The 18,730-nt window shown below is 38.7% G+C and overlaps 1 protein-coding gene across 1 annotated transcript; it reads left to right on the top strand.

The window, feature by feature from the left end:
- Window positions 1-1,568: 1,568 nt before the first annotated feature.
- fbxo38 (F-box protein 38) lies at window positions 1,569-17,497 on the top strand. Its single transcript, XM_084429798.1, has 21 exons — window positions 1,569-1,921; window positions 2,147-2,378; window positions 2,512-2,645; window positions 4,198-4,361; window positions 4,439-4,604; window positions 4,704-4,979; window positions 5,168-5,261; window positions 5,353-5,483; window positions 6,888-7,058; window positions 7,241-7,383; window positions 7,640-7,838; window positions 8,412-8,549; window positions 8,654-8,821; window positions 10,674-11,258; window positions 12,469-12,569; window positions 12,700-12,802; window positions 12,889-13,055; window positions 13,960-14,105; window positions 14,643-14,746; window positions 15,025-15,138; window positions 15,806-17,497. The coding sequence occupies exons 2-21, from the start codon at window positions 2,248-2,250 to the stop codon at window positions 15,982-15,984; spliced, it is 3,414 nt and encodes a 1,137-aa protein (XP_084285924.1). The 5' UTR covers window positions 1,569-1,921; window positions 2,147-2,247; the 3' UTR covers window positions 15,985-17,497.
- Window positions 17,498-18,730: the final 1,233 nt, after the last annotated feature.

Here is an 18,730-nt window from a genome sequence, read left to right as displayed (position 1 = left end):
TAGGCCTATGCCTAATGCAAAAGTCAAAAGTGTTTTTTCAAAGATTGATTTTTGTTGTTTGAGTAGGCTACTTATTAAACATTTCCATTTAACCAGGTCACATTTTTTTATGTCTTGATTGGTCTATGATAAAAAGAGCAGCATTACAGCAGAAAAGTCAAAACTCAGGTTACTAATATTACAGCTCAGCACAAGTTGTTTTTATACTTTTTATAGCCTAGATAAAAGAAGTCTGTCTGAACAAAATATTGCTTTGAAGAATATTAAGATATGTCACCACAACACTTATTTTCATTCATTATTTTCTTAATTAATCTCCCAAAAACAAATCAATTGCCAGTAGATAGTGTTTTGATGTATGATGTATTGCTCACCAGGTCATGGGGATTCACCAGTCTACAGCGATTGTGCTGCTGGTCCTTTGTGCCTTCTTCTCTTTGTCCATTTATAGTCAACCAGCAGAAGTAAGGCGATGTTATGAGCATTTCCTTACACAGCATGTGTATGGAGCCATGAGCAGAGATGTGACCGGGTCATCCGTGAGAGACGCATCACACAATCCGAAACTAGCAACAACTGCAAAGAAGTCAACACCTTCATACTGGCAAATAGTAATGAAGTTAAAGCAGTTTGTACTGGGGGTGGAACTCGACTCCCTGAAAACAGAGATTTGTATATTAGCGAAAATGGATTTCCTGTGGTTACGTTTACATTAAGAAGTGGGGGAAGACGGCCAAATTGTAATTACAGAGGTGGCACATCCACATTTTTATGATAAAAATTCTTTTTTTATGATAAAAAGAAAAAAATTCTTTTGGGGCGGGGGGGGGGTTTGTACGAATTTCAGGCCATATTTGCACCCTACTTTTGTACTCAAACTTTTGACCGGTAGTGTATATTGTTACAAAAGAGTTCTATTTTTGAATAGTAAATACTGTTCTTTTTAACTTTTTATTCATCATTGAATCCTGAGAAAAAGTATCACAGGTTAATATATATATATATATATATATATATATATATATATATATATATATATATATATATATATATATATATATATATATATATATATATTAACCAGCACAACTGTTTCCAACATTGTTAATAAATCAGCATATCAGAATGATTTCTGAAGAGTCGTTGAAGACTGGAGAATTTGATGAAAATTCCGCTTTGCAGAAATAAATAAATAAATAATATTTTAAAGTGTATTAAAAAAGAAAATCATTATTTTAAAATTGTAATAATATTTCATAATATTACATTTTTTTTTCTGTATATTTGACCAAATAAATGCAGTCTTGATGAGCATAAAAGAGACTTGTAACAAAACGTAATGTTTCCAAACTTTCCGGCACTGTAGGCTGTGTGTGTGTGTGTGTGTGTGTGTGTGTGTGTACAGTACAACAAGAGGAGATACAAACATTAACAGTTTCCCTTTCGTTAGTATAGTAATATATTAAATCCATTTACCAATTATTCGCGTCTTTTATTTTGTAAAAAAAAAATGTTTTACCTGAACTTCCTGTTTGTGTTTGGAAGGCTAAAGCTGGCTTCACATCGCTACTGAACGCGGAATCAGATAGACAGCTGCTGCTGGCTGCTCGCCCTCAAACTGGCCACAAATCTCACTTATGAGCTTGGCTGAAAATAAGAAGAGATAAATAGACCAGTTTCTGCTGAACGCTTCGCTTTTAAAGTCTTGTTGCAGCACTGTTAGGTCTACATCCTTATAAACAGTGGTGAGGTTGCTAACAGCTGATTGCTAGCTAGAGCTGGTGATCATAACCTCAAACAGCAGCAGCATCATCTCTCCACATGCTGCTGATCACTGAACGGCTCAACTCTTCTCCATTTGGGCCATGATGCCTCTCAACAACCGCTGTTAAGATCATAACATAGCTCCTGCTAGTCTGCTGTGAGTGTTACAGCCAGTCTGTTGTAGATTGTCCATTGTTTGATGAGTCATGGAGCTTTCCTTCTGTTTTTACCTCTTTGAGCTGTTGTTCTGTTTTGTTTTGACAGCCATGAAAAGGATTGTTTTTGGATTATGATAGTTTATATGGATTTATATGTAATGTGAAAGTGACACCCTCATTCTTTGTCTCGTAGATGTTTACTGCTGTATTTATTCTTTACACAGGAGTTGAGTGATGATTGTGTGTTGATGCCTCAAACAAGAGGATCAGGACAGAGGGAGTGAGCTTATTACCTTCCCTTGGTGGATATCTCACTGTCCTGGACATGATGGGCCCACGGCGGAAGGTCACCAGGACTCATAGTTTGGGGGGAGGAACTTTTAGCTCTCTTGGGCATGAGGAACCCAAAGACTACATCAACGAGCTCTCACATGAGGTGCTTTGCCACATATTCCGGTCAGTACAGCACCCCAACACCCCACCACTAGTTAGTACAATAGTTAGCTCTACCGTATCAGCAATGCAATTGCCATCCATCCATCTGTTCTCCTAACTGCTAATTATGATGCATACGTTTATCTCCCCTCAGATACTTACCCATGCAGGACATAATGTGTATGGAGTGTCTTTCACGGAAACTGCGGGAAGCGGTGACTCTGTACTTGCGGGTGGTGAAGGTGGTGGACCTTTGTGCCAGCCGGTGGTGGGAGTACATGCCCTCAGGTAGATGGTACTCTTGATGCTCCTGCTCTGTGTCATATTTCACTAGTGAGATCTGGTTATAACTAAACCTGGAATAGTCCATAATTAAGTATCATACTCTAACACTGATCCACTCAGCAGGTTTCTGGCAGATTTGAAAGATTTCACATCCCTCTACCCTGCATGTTTATGTCTTGAAAGTTTTTATTAGGCTTTTAGTGTACTACTCTCAGCTCAGTTTAACATGTTTTACCATAGCCTTCTTAAATTTAGTGGTTGATGTTGATATCTAGAGAGCTAGATGGTCAGTGGCTGATGTAATGCCAAAATAATAAAATACACTATCGTTCAAAGGTTTGTGCTCCGTAAGAAGACTCTTATGCTCATTAAGGCTGCATTGTTGATCAAAAATATAGTAAAACAGTGATATTCTGGAACTATTATTACAATTTAAAATAACTGATATCTATTTTAAAATATTAAAAAATGTAATTTATTCCTGTGATTGCAAAGCTGAATACTACTGCAGTCGTCATTGTCACAAGATCCTTCAGAAATCATTCTAATATGCTGATTTGGTGCTCATGCAATATTTCTTATTGCCAATGTTGAAAACAGTTGTGCTGCTTAATATTTTTCTGGAAACCGTGATTATTATTTATTTTTTCATAATTCTTTGGTGAATATACATTTCTACAGAGCAGCATTCATTTGAAATATAAATATTTTTTGAAACATTTTAAATGTATTTACTGACATTTTTTTTATATATTGAATGTCTATTGCTGAATAAAAGTATTCATTTCATAAAAAAAAAAAAACTTTTGAATTGTTGTGTGTATTACCAGTATAACATTAATTTAATTATAAAAAAATTTATGTATAAAATAAATAATTTTAATATTTACAACATTACAGCATTTATTCACTAAAATTTAGTAAATATTGAGTTTTGGAATTGATATAATGAGAAACTTATGTTAGTCAGATTGACTATCAGCCAATGCCAGACATGAGTTCAGGTTGGCCAATTAATAGACCTGGCAGATATATATTGGTCTTTTGCTATATGTATTATTTAAAGCTTCCTTGTTTTGAATGTTAGTCCAATGCTGCGTCTGAAATCAAATACTTCCCTGCTATATTTTAGTATGCGAAAAACAGTACGGCAAAAGATTAGTATGTCCAAATACAAAGTATTTGAAAAAGTAGGCGAAAAGTCCCAGGATGACCTACTACTTCTGTCGAGATTCTGAAGTGTGATTTATGAATGACAGTGAAGCGACTCAACTGACGGTGGTTGGTCATGTGACAGTAAAACAACATTGTGGATCCGAATGTCATTCATACTTCCCATATTCATACTATACGGAGCGTACTTTTTTTAACGGTAGTGAAGTAAATTCAAATTCAAATGTAGTACCTACTCAGATTAGTACATGATTTCGGACGCAGGTCTGTGAATCTGTGAAAGAAGATTACTAGTCCTAAAGCCATGAAATGTAATTCTTATTGTCATTTCTTTGTCATTCCTTATTGCTATTGTTTGAACTGTCATGTGTCTGTAACTTAGGTTTCACAGACTCCAGTTTCCTCATGCTGATGAAGAAGATGCCTGACTTGGAGCAGCTGTACGGTCTTCATCCACGTTACCTAGAGAGAAGGAGGGTCAGAGGTTATGAGGCCTTCAGTATTCCTGGTGTTTTGGAGGCTCTACAGGCCTGTCCCAACCTTATAGTGAGTTCATGTTAGAGATAATTGTCATTTCAGTCTATGGAAATGGAAGTGTCTGATAACAATATCTGCACTTATAGGGAGTTGAGACATCCCATTTGGAGCTGGTGGAGGCCGTATGGAACTACATGCCTCAGGTTCACATTTTAGGGAAGTTTAGGAACCGTAACGGGGCCTTTCCTATTCCTTCAGAGAACAAACTTACCATTCCAGCTGCTGCTAAAATCCAGACCCTCCATCTTGTTGGTGAGTTTCAGATTGCCCCCATTGTGCAAACCTTTGTCCCATCATGTGTCAGCTTGGTCAAATCTTGTCTCAAACCTTTCTGTTTGAACTTTCCTATAGGTGTCAATGTGCCAGAGATCCCCTGTCTGTCCATGCTCAGACATCTGTACCTGAAGTGGGTGCGCCTCACTAAGCCTCAGCCCTTCAAAGACTTTCTCTGTGTGAACTTGCGTACGTTCGTCATGAGGAACTGCGCCGGTCCCACCAATTCTCTTAAGTATGTGCCTCTTGTCACTGGTCTGGCCTCCGCCCGCAACTTGGAGCAGCTGGAGCTGGTGAGGGTGCCCTTCTTAGGGGGACTGATTCAGCATGTGGTGGAGGATAGCTGGAGGTCAGGTAACCACAAAATTTTGCCAGCTCCTTATAAATAGGAGGCATATTAAAATTACTGAATAATATATTGCTGTATTGTAAAATATTTCTCACTGTCCACATATTTTGAGCAAGAAATGAGTATGCAGTGTCCACTGCTAAAAGAACGTTCCAGGTCTGTGCCATATTGTCTAACGTACATCTCTTTCTAGGAGGGTTTCGTAATTTGCACACAATTGTTTTTGGTGCCTGTAAAAATGCACTTGAAGTGGATCTGGGCTACCTCATCATCACTGCTGCTCGCAGGTAAACCAATAATGTTTAAAGAACATTATTAACTTACACTGACTTTCGTATAGCATTAGAGACATTGACAGAATCGACTTTGGTTGTACAGGTTGCATGAAGTTCGAATCCAGCCTTCTTTAACCAAAGATGGGGTGTTCTCTGCACTGAAGATGGCAGAACTGGAGTTCCCCCAGTTTGAGACTTTGCACCTCGGATATGTTGATGAATTTCTGTTGCAATGTAAGTCATTGTTATATAATGTGAATGATCACATCTTGCTGTCAGGAGCATCATGGATGCAGATGTTACTGTAAACAGTTTGGATGTAAAATTGTCAAAGTATGACATTTAGCTTATGTCTTTATAAGCATGGCCGTAGCCAGCTATGAGGTCACTGAGGCAAACTAATAAACTTTTGTCAAATTTCGCCATTTTTTTTAAATTGAAAATAAGCCTAAGAGTCATTTAATGTAAAATATGTGCAACTGTCAATGTGAGGGGACAAGAAACATCAACAAAGCTGTTTTCATCACATTTAGGCATAAGGGTAATAATGAATGTGCACATATTGTGAATGAATTTAATCATCTTAGTTACCTAGCTTTCCTGGTAGCCTTCAGTAAAATAACTTTTCTAAGAAAATGATTCCTAAAGCATAGATATCAGTTAACCCTATGTTTACTCTCTTCAGTGACACAGACTAAAATGAAAAGACTATTTTTCAAAGCTCATCTTTAGGAGGGGAAGAGACAGGGCAAGATAAGGAGACTTGAGAGAAAAAAAAAGAGTGATGGAGATTAGGAGAGATCAGGTATTGACTAATAATACACTGCCTACTGGCATGGTTTTAAAGCTATTGTTATCCAATTTTTTTGCCTTTAAACGTCTTGAAATGCACATATGTAGAACTAACTCCCCTAACTAACCTAACCTTCGTGATTATAAAACCCTTCTTACGACCCTGTTTATAAGTATAATTATTGGATTATATTACTTTGAAGTTATCTGTTGCCATCTTTAAAGGGGTATTTCAGCCCAAAATGTGCATTCTCACCCTCACATCTCACACCCTCATGTCGTTCCAAACTCGCAAGACTTTCATTCACCTTCAAAACACAAATAAATGTTTTTAAAGGAAACCTGAGAGATGTTCTGTATGTTCCTCCATTGAAAGTCCATTTGACCAAAACCTTCAAGCATCAAAAAGTTCATAAAGACATCATAAAATTGTCAAGCAAGCATGTTTAAGTGTCTGTTGACCATATTTGATGTTCTGTGTATTTGTTTATCAATGCCTCAAATGAAATGATGTATGCCTCAAATGAAATGATGTATGCCTAAATGAAATCTGTTTATCATATGAAGTGATCATGTCTCTTCAGAAGAATTGGATTAAACTGCTTGATTCTTATGGATTAATTTTATGATGTCTTCATTTCACCAAAACATTGATGTTTCAAAAAGTTTATAGTCTTTCAACAGAGGGAGAGAAATATGTCAGGTTTCATTAAAAATATCTTCATTTGTGTTTCGAAAATGATGAAAGTCTTATGGATTTGGAACGACAAAGTAAATGATACCAGAATTTTCATTTTTGTGGGAACTAACCCTTCAGTTACCTGCAATAAAACATGTTTCACACAGGTAACATGAGCCATGCTGAGTTAGTCAAATACGGTCTTGCTGATGTGATCGAAAATCCAGGAATCATCACAGACATTGGAATGAAGGCTGTTAATGAAGTGTTCACCTCCATCAAGTATTTGGTCATTTATAACTGTCCACATCTTCACAACCCACACAACTGGATCACAGGTAATGAATTCACCATAATTTATTTATGTATTTCCTGAGCTAATGATGGAACTCAAACTATTTTATTTAAAATGTACCATTTCTATCAACAATATCTAGAAAGTCCTCAACTTTACAGTTGATTTTAAGCATAGTTCAGTATTCGTTTTTTAATCTGACTGATAAGCCGCTCTTTGTTAAAGACCATTCGCGCTGGAGTCGGTTGGTGGACCTCACTCTGGTGCGCTGTCATGCTATCAAGCTGGAGTCGTTCAGTCAGTTCATTGAAATGCTTCCCAGCCTGGAATTCATCTCTCTGGATCAGATGTTTCGTGAACCTCCCAAGGTGAGCATGGGAGCCCATGAAAATCAAGTTGACGGTGGTATGCTTTGATATACTATCATTTGGATATCATTACCATTTGTGGTAAACAGACAGTTCAAGGTCTTTCCACCGAGATGAACCTCAGCTGATCACAATATGTGTACTTTTGAACGGTAAAGAAATTACAACGTGAATGAATATAGCTGTAATATAATATCGACTATGCTATAGGAGTTGAAATGTTGTGAGTCATATTCATTTCATTTGTTTACTGCAGGGCTGTGCCCGTGTGGGGCTCAGTGCGGGAACGGGTATCGGGGTATCATCTGCCCTGGTCAGCAATCAGAATTCCAACAATGATAATGACAACAATAACAACAACAATCACCAGAACAATAATGATGCAAACATTCCACCAAATAACAACAACAACCAGGTTGAAGATGTGCCTCAGCAAAACCACCATGGCCCAGAGGGTACGTATACCGTTCAAAAAATGTTGGGGTCTGAAAGTGTTTGTTTTTTATACAGAAATTAGGCAGGGATGCATTAAGTTTATTATAATTGACAGTAAAGACATTTATAATGTTACAAAGAACTCTATTTAAAAATAAATGTGGTTCTTTTTAACTTTCTATTCATCAAAGAATCCTGACAAAAATGTTTAATGGTTTCCACAAAAATATTAAGCAGCCAACTGTTTTCAACATGCATAGTAATAATAAGAAATGTTACGGCACCAAATCAGCATATTAGAATGATTTCTGAAGGATCGTGTGACTGAAGACTGGAGTAATGATGCTGAAAATTTTGCTTTGCCGTCACAGAAATAAATTACATTTTAAAATGTTCAGATAGAAAAATTTGTTGTAATATTTCACAATGTCACTATTATTACTGTATTCTTGATCAAATGAGTGCAGCCTTATTGAGTATAAGAGACTTCTTTAAAAAATATTATAAAAATCTTACTGACTGCAAACTTTTGAACCTCTAGGGTTCAAAAACCTTGTTGAAAGGTTTGAATTGACTTTTCTGACTTTAATCAGAGATTCCCAATGTGGAGGGCATGGTGGCAGACAACATGGAGCCTGAGCCGGTTCTTGTGGCCGTCAATCAAGAGGAAGAGACCCAGGGTTCCAGACAGACTACTAATCCTTCGCTTGAACAGGATGAGGAACAAGCAGGTCTGAAGAAACACTGTAAATAATTTTAACAGATATGTTACATTTAATAATTAACCAATAATATAAATATATTTTTTTGCTTTCTCTTTTATGATTTAATTTAGGCCCTAGCGGAGTTCAAACCGCAGTGAAGAAGCAGTCGGTGGTGGTGTCTGACTCAGACAGTGAGGACGAGTACAGTCCAATCAGGACGCCAGCTGCCGCCCGCTCTCAAGGCCAGTACCCTGAGACAGAAGCCCAGGGGAAGAGCAGCACAGCTGTGACTCCACATGGTAGTTAACATTTAAAGTCCTCATAGCCACTGCAGCGGTTCATAGTACAAAATCATTTTAAACACATTATTCCTACATGTGGAGTAAAAAAGTGTTTAAATATTTTTGAACAAAAACTTGAACTGAGTTGAGTTGAGCAGGTTAATGACACTTTTATTATGTAGAGTTGCCTTTGAAGTAATTTCATAATTTATGAACTTTGCAACATTGACAGTTATTGAACTGAATTGAATCAGCGTTAAATTGAGCTGAATAATGAGTTGTATTCTGTAGAGCTGCTTTACAGCTGAAATTGTAGAAATTTCATAATTGCATCATTTACAATAATGTTAAGCCCCTTTCACACAGCATGTTGATCCTGGGAAATTGCCGTAAAATTGCTAGAGTGCCTTCTGTGTGAACGCAAACACGTCCCGGGATTGATGCCTGGATGGGGACCTAGTAACATTGCCGGGATCAGTCCCAGAACGCGCCCCGTGTGAACAAAAGCCAGGACCAGTGCCGTAAGGGGTGTGTCGTAGTGATGACGCACGTGCCATTGCAATGACGTAGTTATCGTGCGACTCTTGCAGCTCTTAGAAGAAAGTTTGTGTTCGTCATCAACAAAGAAAGAACGAAAAAATTTCTGCAAACTGGAATGAAGCAGAGACCAGGGAGCTCCTTGCTATTCGCGTTGAAGCTGAGATCGCAACATGTTTTCGATGCATACGTTACACGTCACATCCTGACGTCACGTCTTTACGGGATGCGTGTGAACGCACTCAGATTCCGGAAAATCACTGACAGTGTGACTGAACCAAAATCAAACAATCCCGGGACACATTACCCGTGTATTTTCCGGAATCTCTGTGTGAAAGGGGCTTTATTTTCCTGTTTATTTCTGTGAAGCTGCTCAGAAACCGCCTGTACTGTATAAAGCGCTATACAAATAAATGTGATATGACCTAAATAAATTAAAAAAAAATTGAAGAATTATCAATAAACAGCAGTTAGTTCTCAGCTGCGAGGAACATAGTCCAGTTTGACTAAGTGCTGTCCTCCTGTATTGCCCTGTTTAATGAACAGACAGTCTGAAGGATCCTGAGGCCCTGTTTACACCTGGTATTAAGATGTGTTTTGGTCGATCGGATCACAATTGGACGCTAAATACAGGTGTAAGCGGGGTCTAAAACGTTTTGAGTTTGTCCACTTTTGACCACTTGCAGAGGTAGTCAAAAACCAGATTGCAATCGACCGAATTGCTTTCGTAGTGTAGACGCTCATGTGGTCGAAAGCGTTCGAACAGCCACAAAAGACAAACGCCTACTCTCTGCCTACTTACGTAATGTGTAAACATTATGGGAAGCACGTTAGCCACACGGGATTTAAACTTTGTTGGCTGGAGACCCATGTTTGGTTTGAAGACGAAAAACGACCAAGCACAATGTTTTCTCACCATTCCTGATTTCTTGCAGCTATCAGAGAAACTAAAGCTGATGCCCTCCGTATGTTTTTCCGTCGTCTCCTAGGCGCGTAAATGTGTGTAAATTACGCAATCTTATTTTGTCCATTAGATTGAAAGAAATCTGAAAAAAACATACATTTATACCCTCCCCTCGATGAAATCAGGACAGATGTGGTTGAAAGTGGACAAAAGAGATGGATAAAAATACCAGGTGTAAACTGGTATGTGTCTCCCTCATCTACTTGTTTTTGCTCGACCAAAACGCATTTTAATACCAGGTGTAAACAAATGAACTAGCAAAAGCTCTAGTGTAAAAACACCCTAAGAAACAAGAAAAAGTCTGCGCTGAACAAATCTCATCTTGATGGCTAATTATGCTGATATGATTGTTCTGCTGTATTCTGGCAGGTAAAGGGAAAACTCCGCTGCGTAGACGTGGACCGCACCCTCAAGAGTTCAGCTGTGAGAAAGGCTGCCAGGTAACCAGCGAGCAGATCAAGGCTGACATGAAGGCGGCCTCTGAGACGGCTGAGCGTGGGGCCAGAGACAGAAACAATGGAACTGGGCCTGCTTCAGGCTACGCTGCCGGCAGCTGTGTTTGCTCCATCCGCTGGAGGGAAGACTCGGCCAATCAGGACGACCAGGGTGAGGCGGGTAGAGGGGACGATGACATGATAAGGACTCGCTGCACGTGCAGCAGGTCTCGTCCCGGCTCTGATAACAGGACTCGTAGTGGCCACGGCCTGCCAGCGGGGGACGAGAACCACAGACGAGAACGTCACAGCCCAGAGCAGAGAGCAGGGGAAGATGAGATGGAGAACAGTCACTCCAACGCTCCACCCAAGACACACAGCTCATCTGAAGGGCATAGTGAGAGGACTGCAAGCCACCAGCAAGGCTCGTCACACAGAAGCCCTACAGACGAGTTCCCCAGGAGACCCGTCACTCGTGCCCGCAGCAGACTTTCCTCTGTGCCCTTGGTTTGTGAGTCAGGTAAGACCAGAGCACAGGTTCCTCACAGTGGGACATCAGAGAATCTATTGAGCAATGGAAAAAAGCACAGTTGGGCAAAGGCTGTCCCTCGGGTGTGCCATTTGTGCATAGCATAAAAGCAGATGGAGGAATGCTGGGGGTCTGGATTTCTCCACTGCCAGTCTATATTGGCAACTATACTGCAGTATATCTCCATGTGTTCATGACATTCAGATAAAGTGGCACTACTGTTTTGACTCCTAGTGAACCTACAGTGCTGAGAAGAAGGGCACATGTAAGAAACTAGAGTTTTAAAGGGTTAGTTCGCCCAAAAATGAAAATTCCGTCAGTAATTACTCACCCTCATGTTGTTCCAACCCCGTAAGACTTTCGTTCATCTTCGCAACACAAATGAAGATATTTTTGGTTAAATATGAGAGCTGTCTCACTCCTCCATAGGCTTCTATGGGATCGAAACTAACCAGAAAAGTTAGTAAAGGCATCGTTAAAATAGTCCAAGTGACTACAGTGGCTCACCCATAAGTTTATCAAGCGACGAGAATACTTTTTGTGCACAAAAAAACAAACAAAAATAACGACTTTATTCAACTATTAATTTTCCTCTGTGTGGGCCTGAGTGAATTCACGTAGTGTAACAGCGCAGCGCTTCTGTGTTGTCCGTCACCACGTAGGCTCACGCATCACACACATGACCAGCGTCGGCCAATAGTGAGCCTACGTTCTGACGTACAACCCAGAAGCGCTGCGCTGTTAGACTACGTCCTTGATGCGTCCTTGATGAATGAAAGTATTATTTCTTTCTTAAAAAAATCTTACTGACCCCAACAGTAGTATATGAATGGTAATGTATGTAAAAAAAAAAAAAAAAATACATAGAATTTCTCTTTTTAGATGAATATTTCTGTAAAAAAATAATTTAAAAAGTGAATCACTTACTCAACCTTTGATCAAGTTTTGAAAGCCCACCATAAATGTGGTGTCCATGTGAACCGAGAATCTTGACACCCCTTAATGTCCAGTTCATGAATGAGTCATTCTTTTGAGTCGAATCTGTTCAGTGAATTGGTTGATCCATGGAAGTCCTGCAAGTTTAAAACAACACAAGGCTAATCTATATTGCTATGTTGCCCATGATATGCAAAATAGTTAGTCCATCAGTAAGACTTGCAGTTAATTTCTACTATTCCTCATCACTTGTTCGTCTGTCCAGAACTGCCCAAAGCAAAGCCTCGGGCTGCAGTAAAGAGAAAACGTATGGCAGACAAGTCCACCAGCACCAGTGACCCTGTGACTGAAGACGACCATGTGCAGGTGGGTTCATAGTCTGGTTCACTCAACAATGCGTTTCCTTAATGCAGAACACAAGTGTCCAAGAGTCTGTTCATATATATTTGGGGCCACTCTGTATGTGCAAAACACATTTATTTTTCACATCATACAGGTGCTCAGCCTTAAATCCAAAAACCTGGTGGGAATCACACTTACAAACTGTGGCATCACAGACCTGGTCCTTAAGGAGTGCCCCAAAATGATGTTTGTCCATGGTGAGTTTATAACAAAACACGCTGACGTCGACATATATGTCAAACTGTATCAGATCCTCATTTGAATTTGATTCTTTCTTCCCAAGCGACACGCTGTAGGGTGCTAAAACACTTGATGGTGGAAAGTGCCCCCATAGTGAACCGCTTTGACTACGCACAATGTAAGAAGTTGGATATGGAGCAGGTGCTTGACCAGATCTTACGGATGCCCGCGGAAAGAAACCGCATCATCTATATGAGGCCTATGCAGCAGGTCAGTGTTATTCTTAGGTTGCCATGACAGTAAAGAAAACAAGGATGCATTAAATTGATTAAAAGTGACAGTAAAAAAGTTAGAATGTTACAAATTATTTCTATTTCAAATAAATGCTGTTGTTTTGAACTTTGTATTTGGCAAAAAATCAAAAAAAAAAAAAAAAAATTCTTGAGCAGTAAATCAGCATATTAGAATGATTTCTGAAGGATCATGTTACACTGAAGACTGGAGTAATGATTCAGAAAATTTTAAATTGTACTAATATTTCACAATTTTAGTGTTTTTACTGTATTACTGTAATGTAAAATGTTAATTTTTCGCACAGTATGTAACGATTTTCCAGCAAACTTCTGATTTGGATTACTATATAGTGTTTTTTAAGCCCTTTAAAGGGTATTTGAAGTATTTAAGAGGATTTTCACCCAAAAATGAAAATTACTCCATGATTTACTCACCCTCGAGCCATTCTAGTTGTATATGACTTTCTTCTTTCAGATGAATACAATCAGAGATATATAAAAAAATGTCCTGGCTCTTCCAAGCTTTATAATTGCCAATTTTAGTTTATAACGTTTTAAATATGGATATTTTCCTAACGGTGGGCTTCACTTCAGAAGGCCTTTATTAACCACCTGGAACAATGTGGAGTACGTTTATGATGGATGGGTGCACTTTTTTGGGCTTCAAAATTTCATCCTCCATTCATTGCCATTATAAAGCTTGGAAGAGACAGGACATTTTTTAATATATCTCCGATTGTATTCGTCTGAAAAAAGTAAGTCATATACACCTAGGATGGCTTGAGGGTGAGTAAATCATGGGATAGTTGTTATTTTTAGGTGAACTATCCCTTTAAAGCACAATATGTCACACTTATGTACTTTTCAACATTCATCTCCAGATTGATTCTCTGGCTCTGGAGAAAAAGCTCTTCAGCGGTCCGTACCCATATCATATTGCTATTATCCATGAGTTCAGCAACCCACCCAATGTTAGGAACAAGGTGCGCGTACGTAGCTGGATGGACACCATTGCCAACATTAGCCAGTGAGTGGACTACATTATCCATAGAGTACTGGTAAAACTAAGACTTCATAAAACAGTTTTTTATCACTGTTTTGCATCAGAAGTAAGAATATTTTAGTTTTAGCAGATTGATATAGACCAAGAATAAAATCTTTGTTTTGTGTGTATCATCTTTATAACTCTGTATTTAAAAAGTAATAATAAATGTGTCATTTTTTTTTGTGACCTGTCTTTCCAAATGGTTCATTTGATTCCCCGGGGGCCAGTTGCATAAACATAGCCATTATGTTAAGACTGTGACTTAAGTACTAGTACGACCAACTAGCGGGTAGTCAAGGGGAAATCAGTCTTACTTTTTAGCATAAAATTAGACCAATCTCCGTTTTTATGTAACAGTTGTGAACAGTCTTAAAGGAAAAAAACGTGATCACTAACTTGTAAGATTGGTCTTAGCAGTTTATGTAACTGGCCCCTGCTTTGTCCACCAGATGGCAATATTTTCTTATCATGGCAGGTATACCCAAAAGCTCACCAATCTGTGTTTTTGTCCTTTACAAGAGAACTCATCAAGTATGAATTCTTTCCGGAGGCCACACGGACGGAAGAGGATGTAAAGAAGTTTCCCAGCTATCCCTGGGGCCGAGACATCTACACATTAGAGGGTGAGAGGAAACAGATCAGAGTCCTTTGAGACTAGCTCCAAGTTCCCCTCGCTTCCTCTGGAAACACAGTTATAGTGGTGTGTGTGTGAGAGAGAGATATTTACAATTGCACTTACATCCGTTACATAAAGCTAATAATTATCTTAATAGATGAGAAAATTAGCTGGCTTCCATAATGTTGAATCGGTCCGTAAATGTTTACAAGATCCCTTTCAGTTTTAAAGGAATAAAAAAAAAAAGAATGGCGTTCAATCTTTCCCACACTCCCTGTGCTTTAGGAGTAGTGGATGGGGCGCCGTACTCAATGATCACAGATTTCCCGTGGCTTCGCTCTTTACGCACAGCAGAGCCCAACAGTTTTGCTCGATACGACTTTGAGGATGATGAAAGCAGTAAGTAACACACTGTCCATGATAAAATACTGAAGTTCAGGTGTTATTATTCATCACAAAACAATGATTCAAATGCTGATGAATCCTAGCTATGGCACAGCCTTTTTTTTTTTTTTTTTTTTTTTTTACCCATTCACTGTTTAGAATCTTTCTTATGCTCACCAAGGCTGCATTTATTGGATCAAAAACTCAAATATATATTTTCTGTTTTAATATATTTTGAAATGTAATTTATACATGTGATGGCAAAGCTGAATTTTCAGCATTACTACTCCAGTCTTTAGTGTCAAATGATCCTTAAGAATCATTCTAATATGCTAATTTGCTGCTCAAGAAACATTTCTGATTATCAATGTTGAAAACACACACAACAGAGTTCTTCGATGAATAGATAGTTCAAAATAACATTTGTTTGGAATATTTTGTCATTAAATGTCTCTACCGTCACTTTTGATAAATTTAATGCATCTTTGCTGAATAAAGTTTTTTTTTTTTTTTATACTGACACCAAATTTTGAACAGTGGTGTGTATTTATTCCAATTTACCCACTTTTCCTTCTAATATGTCCCTCAGTTTTAAAAGTAGTCCCAGTAAATAGGCTTTCACAGTATAGCCTAAACATTTAACTAACTCTCTCTCCCACTCTGAAATGTTCCTTTCCATCAGCTACTATCTATGCGCCACGGCGTAAGGGGCAGCTCTCGGCCGACATCTGCATGGAGACGATCGGCGAGGAGATCTCAGAGCGACGGCAGACACGTAGGGGAGTTTTCCAGCGTGTGGTGGTCGTCTTCATCCACTACTGCGACGTTCGGGGGGAACCGGTGGATGACGACTACATCTAGAATGATCACTGCTCAGCTGGAGGGCCTGGAGATGCTGGAGAGAGGGTGGAGAGCTCTTCAGCCCTCTGCCAGCCTCTGTGTGAGAACAGAAAGCCTCAGTGGTGAATACCAAGGCATTTCCAGTTGCCTTTATCTCTGAGTTGACTTGAAACAAAGAATAATCGCTTTCAGTCGGCCATTGTCTTTTTTGTGAGTTCATTCTAGACTAATGAACTGTAGCGTAATGGTGTCACCTGGCTGGTTTGCTTGTGTTCATTACATGAAGGATGAATTGCAAGCCTTCCATGGAGCGGCAGCACACTTGCAGTAAAGTGGGGTGATGGTGTCAGCAGTTGCTTTGTTGCTACGGTTGTGCGCATGGGAAAAGATATGCAGAGTCACAAAAGTTGGCATATAAAATCACTTGTTTGGTGAAGACAGAAAGATAGTCTTTGGCTTTTTTTTTATTTCTTTTTTTTAAACCCAGGCAGGGTGTTTTGGCCACTTGGCATAATATCCCGGTGTGTATCTGCACTGTTACAGGCAATAACATCGTTCTAGATTTGTTTTAGTTTTTTTGCTCCTCAAACCTTCTCAGAGACTTTTTATTTTATTTATTTTTTTAGAATTTCCTCTTATTTTTGTTTTCCTCTTACCTTTCCCCTAGAGGTTGGCTTGTGTGGTGTTCACTATTAACAGTGTTGGTGTCAGTTTAATCCAGAACCTGGTGAAGAGATTAAATGTTTCTTGGCCCATGAGAGGAACGTGGCAGAATCGGTGAATACATGTACCACGGTTTACTTTTCTGTGGTCTTCATAGAGCTAAAAACAAATTGTGTAACAAAGACAAGTTGAGAGTATTTTAAGTTTTATTTTTGTTTTTTCCCTTTATTCAGACTATTTTTATGGAACTCCAGTAGAATAGTTTTAAATCAAAAGCACAGTGGATAAAGTTGCCAGGCATATCCCTTATTCATCTTCAGATGACTTGACCCACATTTCTTTCTCACAAACTCGCTCTCTTCATATGGTGAAGCATCTTCAAAAATGGCCCTGTGCCATTAACCTGCATTGTAACCTACACCAGAGATAATAGTCAGCATTATGGGTTTCTGGATTGTTTCTTTTCTCTTTCTTGCCTAGTTCTTTACATAGTTGTTTAAACATTTAAAATCGACAAATGGAAATAAAATAAAATGCACAATGTGTATTAACTGTCTGCTTGGTGCAGGATAGATTTCACCAACTCGTGTTCGTAAAGAGTAGTTTGGGAAACTAGTCTAATTAAGAGAGAGTTGCAAGTCCAGGAGCTATTGATGCACAAAACCCCATCTCGCTGCTCTACTTTGTGCTTTTCTGGGTGACTCACTCTGCCATGTTTCAAGAGCCAAGAAATTCCATGGATTGAATCTGCATACATACTGAGCACTGCAGAAACTTGTGTACAAAGTTTGTGTACAGATATTCTGTATTTAAATGATCTTCCAAGATTTGTTTTATATGTTTATATAAAAGAATAAATATTTCACCAAGACGTTCTGTCGTGACTATTTTTTATTTATCTTCTCTCGTATTGTTTATATCTTATGTATAATAATATAACTGTATTAGATACATATTTTATTTGCTTGAAAATTACTCATAATCTGATCAATTCGTTAATGAATCATTTAGACCAATTTGAGACCAACTAAATCACTCACGACATGACATCATGTTCTTATTTTAAATGTATTTGATATTTACAGGTTTTTCCATAACCTAATATGCTGTAGGTATGAATGATTAATTATTAACACTTGTATCGCTTGACTGTTTGCGTGTTCCAGAAAGACTCACTCTGTGAGTTTACACCAAGGACAACTATTATAAAGTTTTAATAATTTTTCAATGAGATGTCGACACCATAACCAAAACGGGCACAGAGGAATGATATTGTTGGGATCACTTTTAAACATAAAGAGAACTATAAGCGTCCACACCATCTTTGTTTATTATGAGCAATCTCTACAATTATTTCCTCTGCTGCTTAAAATACTTGAGCTCTTATATACAGTGAGGAAAATAAGTATTTGAACACCCTGCTATTTTGCAAGTTCTCCCACTTGGAAATCATGGAGGGGTCTGAAATTGTCATCGTAGGTGCATGTCCACTGTGAGAGACATAATAAAAAATTAAAAAATCCAGAAATCACAATATATGATTTAACTATTTATTTGTATGATACAGCTGCAAATAAGTATTTGAACACCTGTCTATCAGCTAGAATTCTGACCCTCAAAGACCTGTTAGTCTGCCTTTAAAATGTCCACCTCCACTCCATTTATTATCCTAAATTAGATGCACCTGTTTGAGGTCGTTAGCTGCATAAAGACACCTGTCCACCCCATACAATCAGTAAGAATCCAACTACTAACATGGCCAAGACCAAAGAGCTGTCCAAAGACACTAGAGACAAAATTGTACACCTCCACAAGGCTGGAAAGGGCTACGGGGAAATTGCCAAGCAGCTTGGTGAAAAAAGGTCCACTGTTGGAGCAATCATTAGAAAATGGAAGAAGCTAAACATGACTGTCAATCTCCCTCGGACTGGGGCTCCATGCAAGATCTCACCTCGTGGGGTCTCAATGATCCTAAGAAAGGTGAGAAATCAGCCCAGAACTACACGGGAGGAGCTGGTCAATGACCTGAAAAGAGCTGGGACCACCGTTTCCAAGGTTACTGTTGGTAATACATGGACGTCATGGTTTGAAATCATGCATGGCA

Source organism: Rutilus rutilus (genome assembly GCF_951802725.1).
Source record: "Rutilus rutilus genome assembly, chromosome: 14".
NCBI lineage: Eukaryota > Metazoa > Chordata > Actinopteri > Cypriniformes > Leuciscidae > Rutilus > Rutilus rutilus.
This window is presented reverse-complemented; position numbering and strand designations above follow the sequence as displayed.

What these genes read in the sequence shown, in the direction of transcription:
- fbxo38 (XM_084429798.1), top strand. Translation starts at nt 2,248, where the DNA reads ATGATGGGCCCACGGCGGAAGGTCACCAGGACTCATAGTTTGGGGGGA. An exon ending in CAAAATGATGTTTGTCCATG is followed by an intron (nt 12,803 to 12,888) that starts GTGAGTTTATAA and finishes TTTCTTCCCAAG; the next exon opens with CGACACGCTGTAGGGTGCTA. An exon ending in CTTTGAGGATGATGAAAGCA is followed by an intron (nt 15,139 to 15,805) that starts GTAAGTAACACA and finishes CCTTTCCATCAG; the next exon opens with CTACTATCTATGCGCCACGG.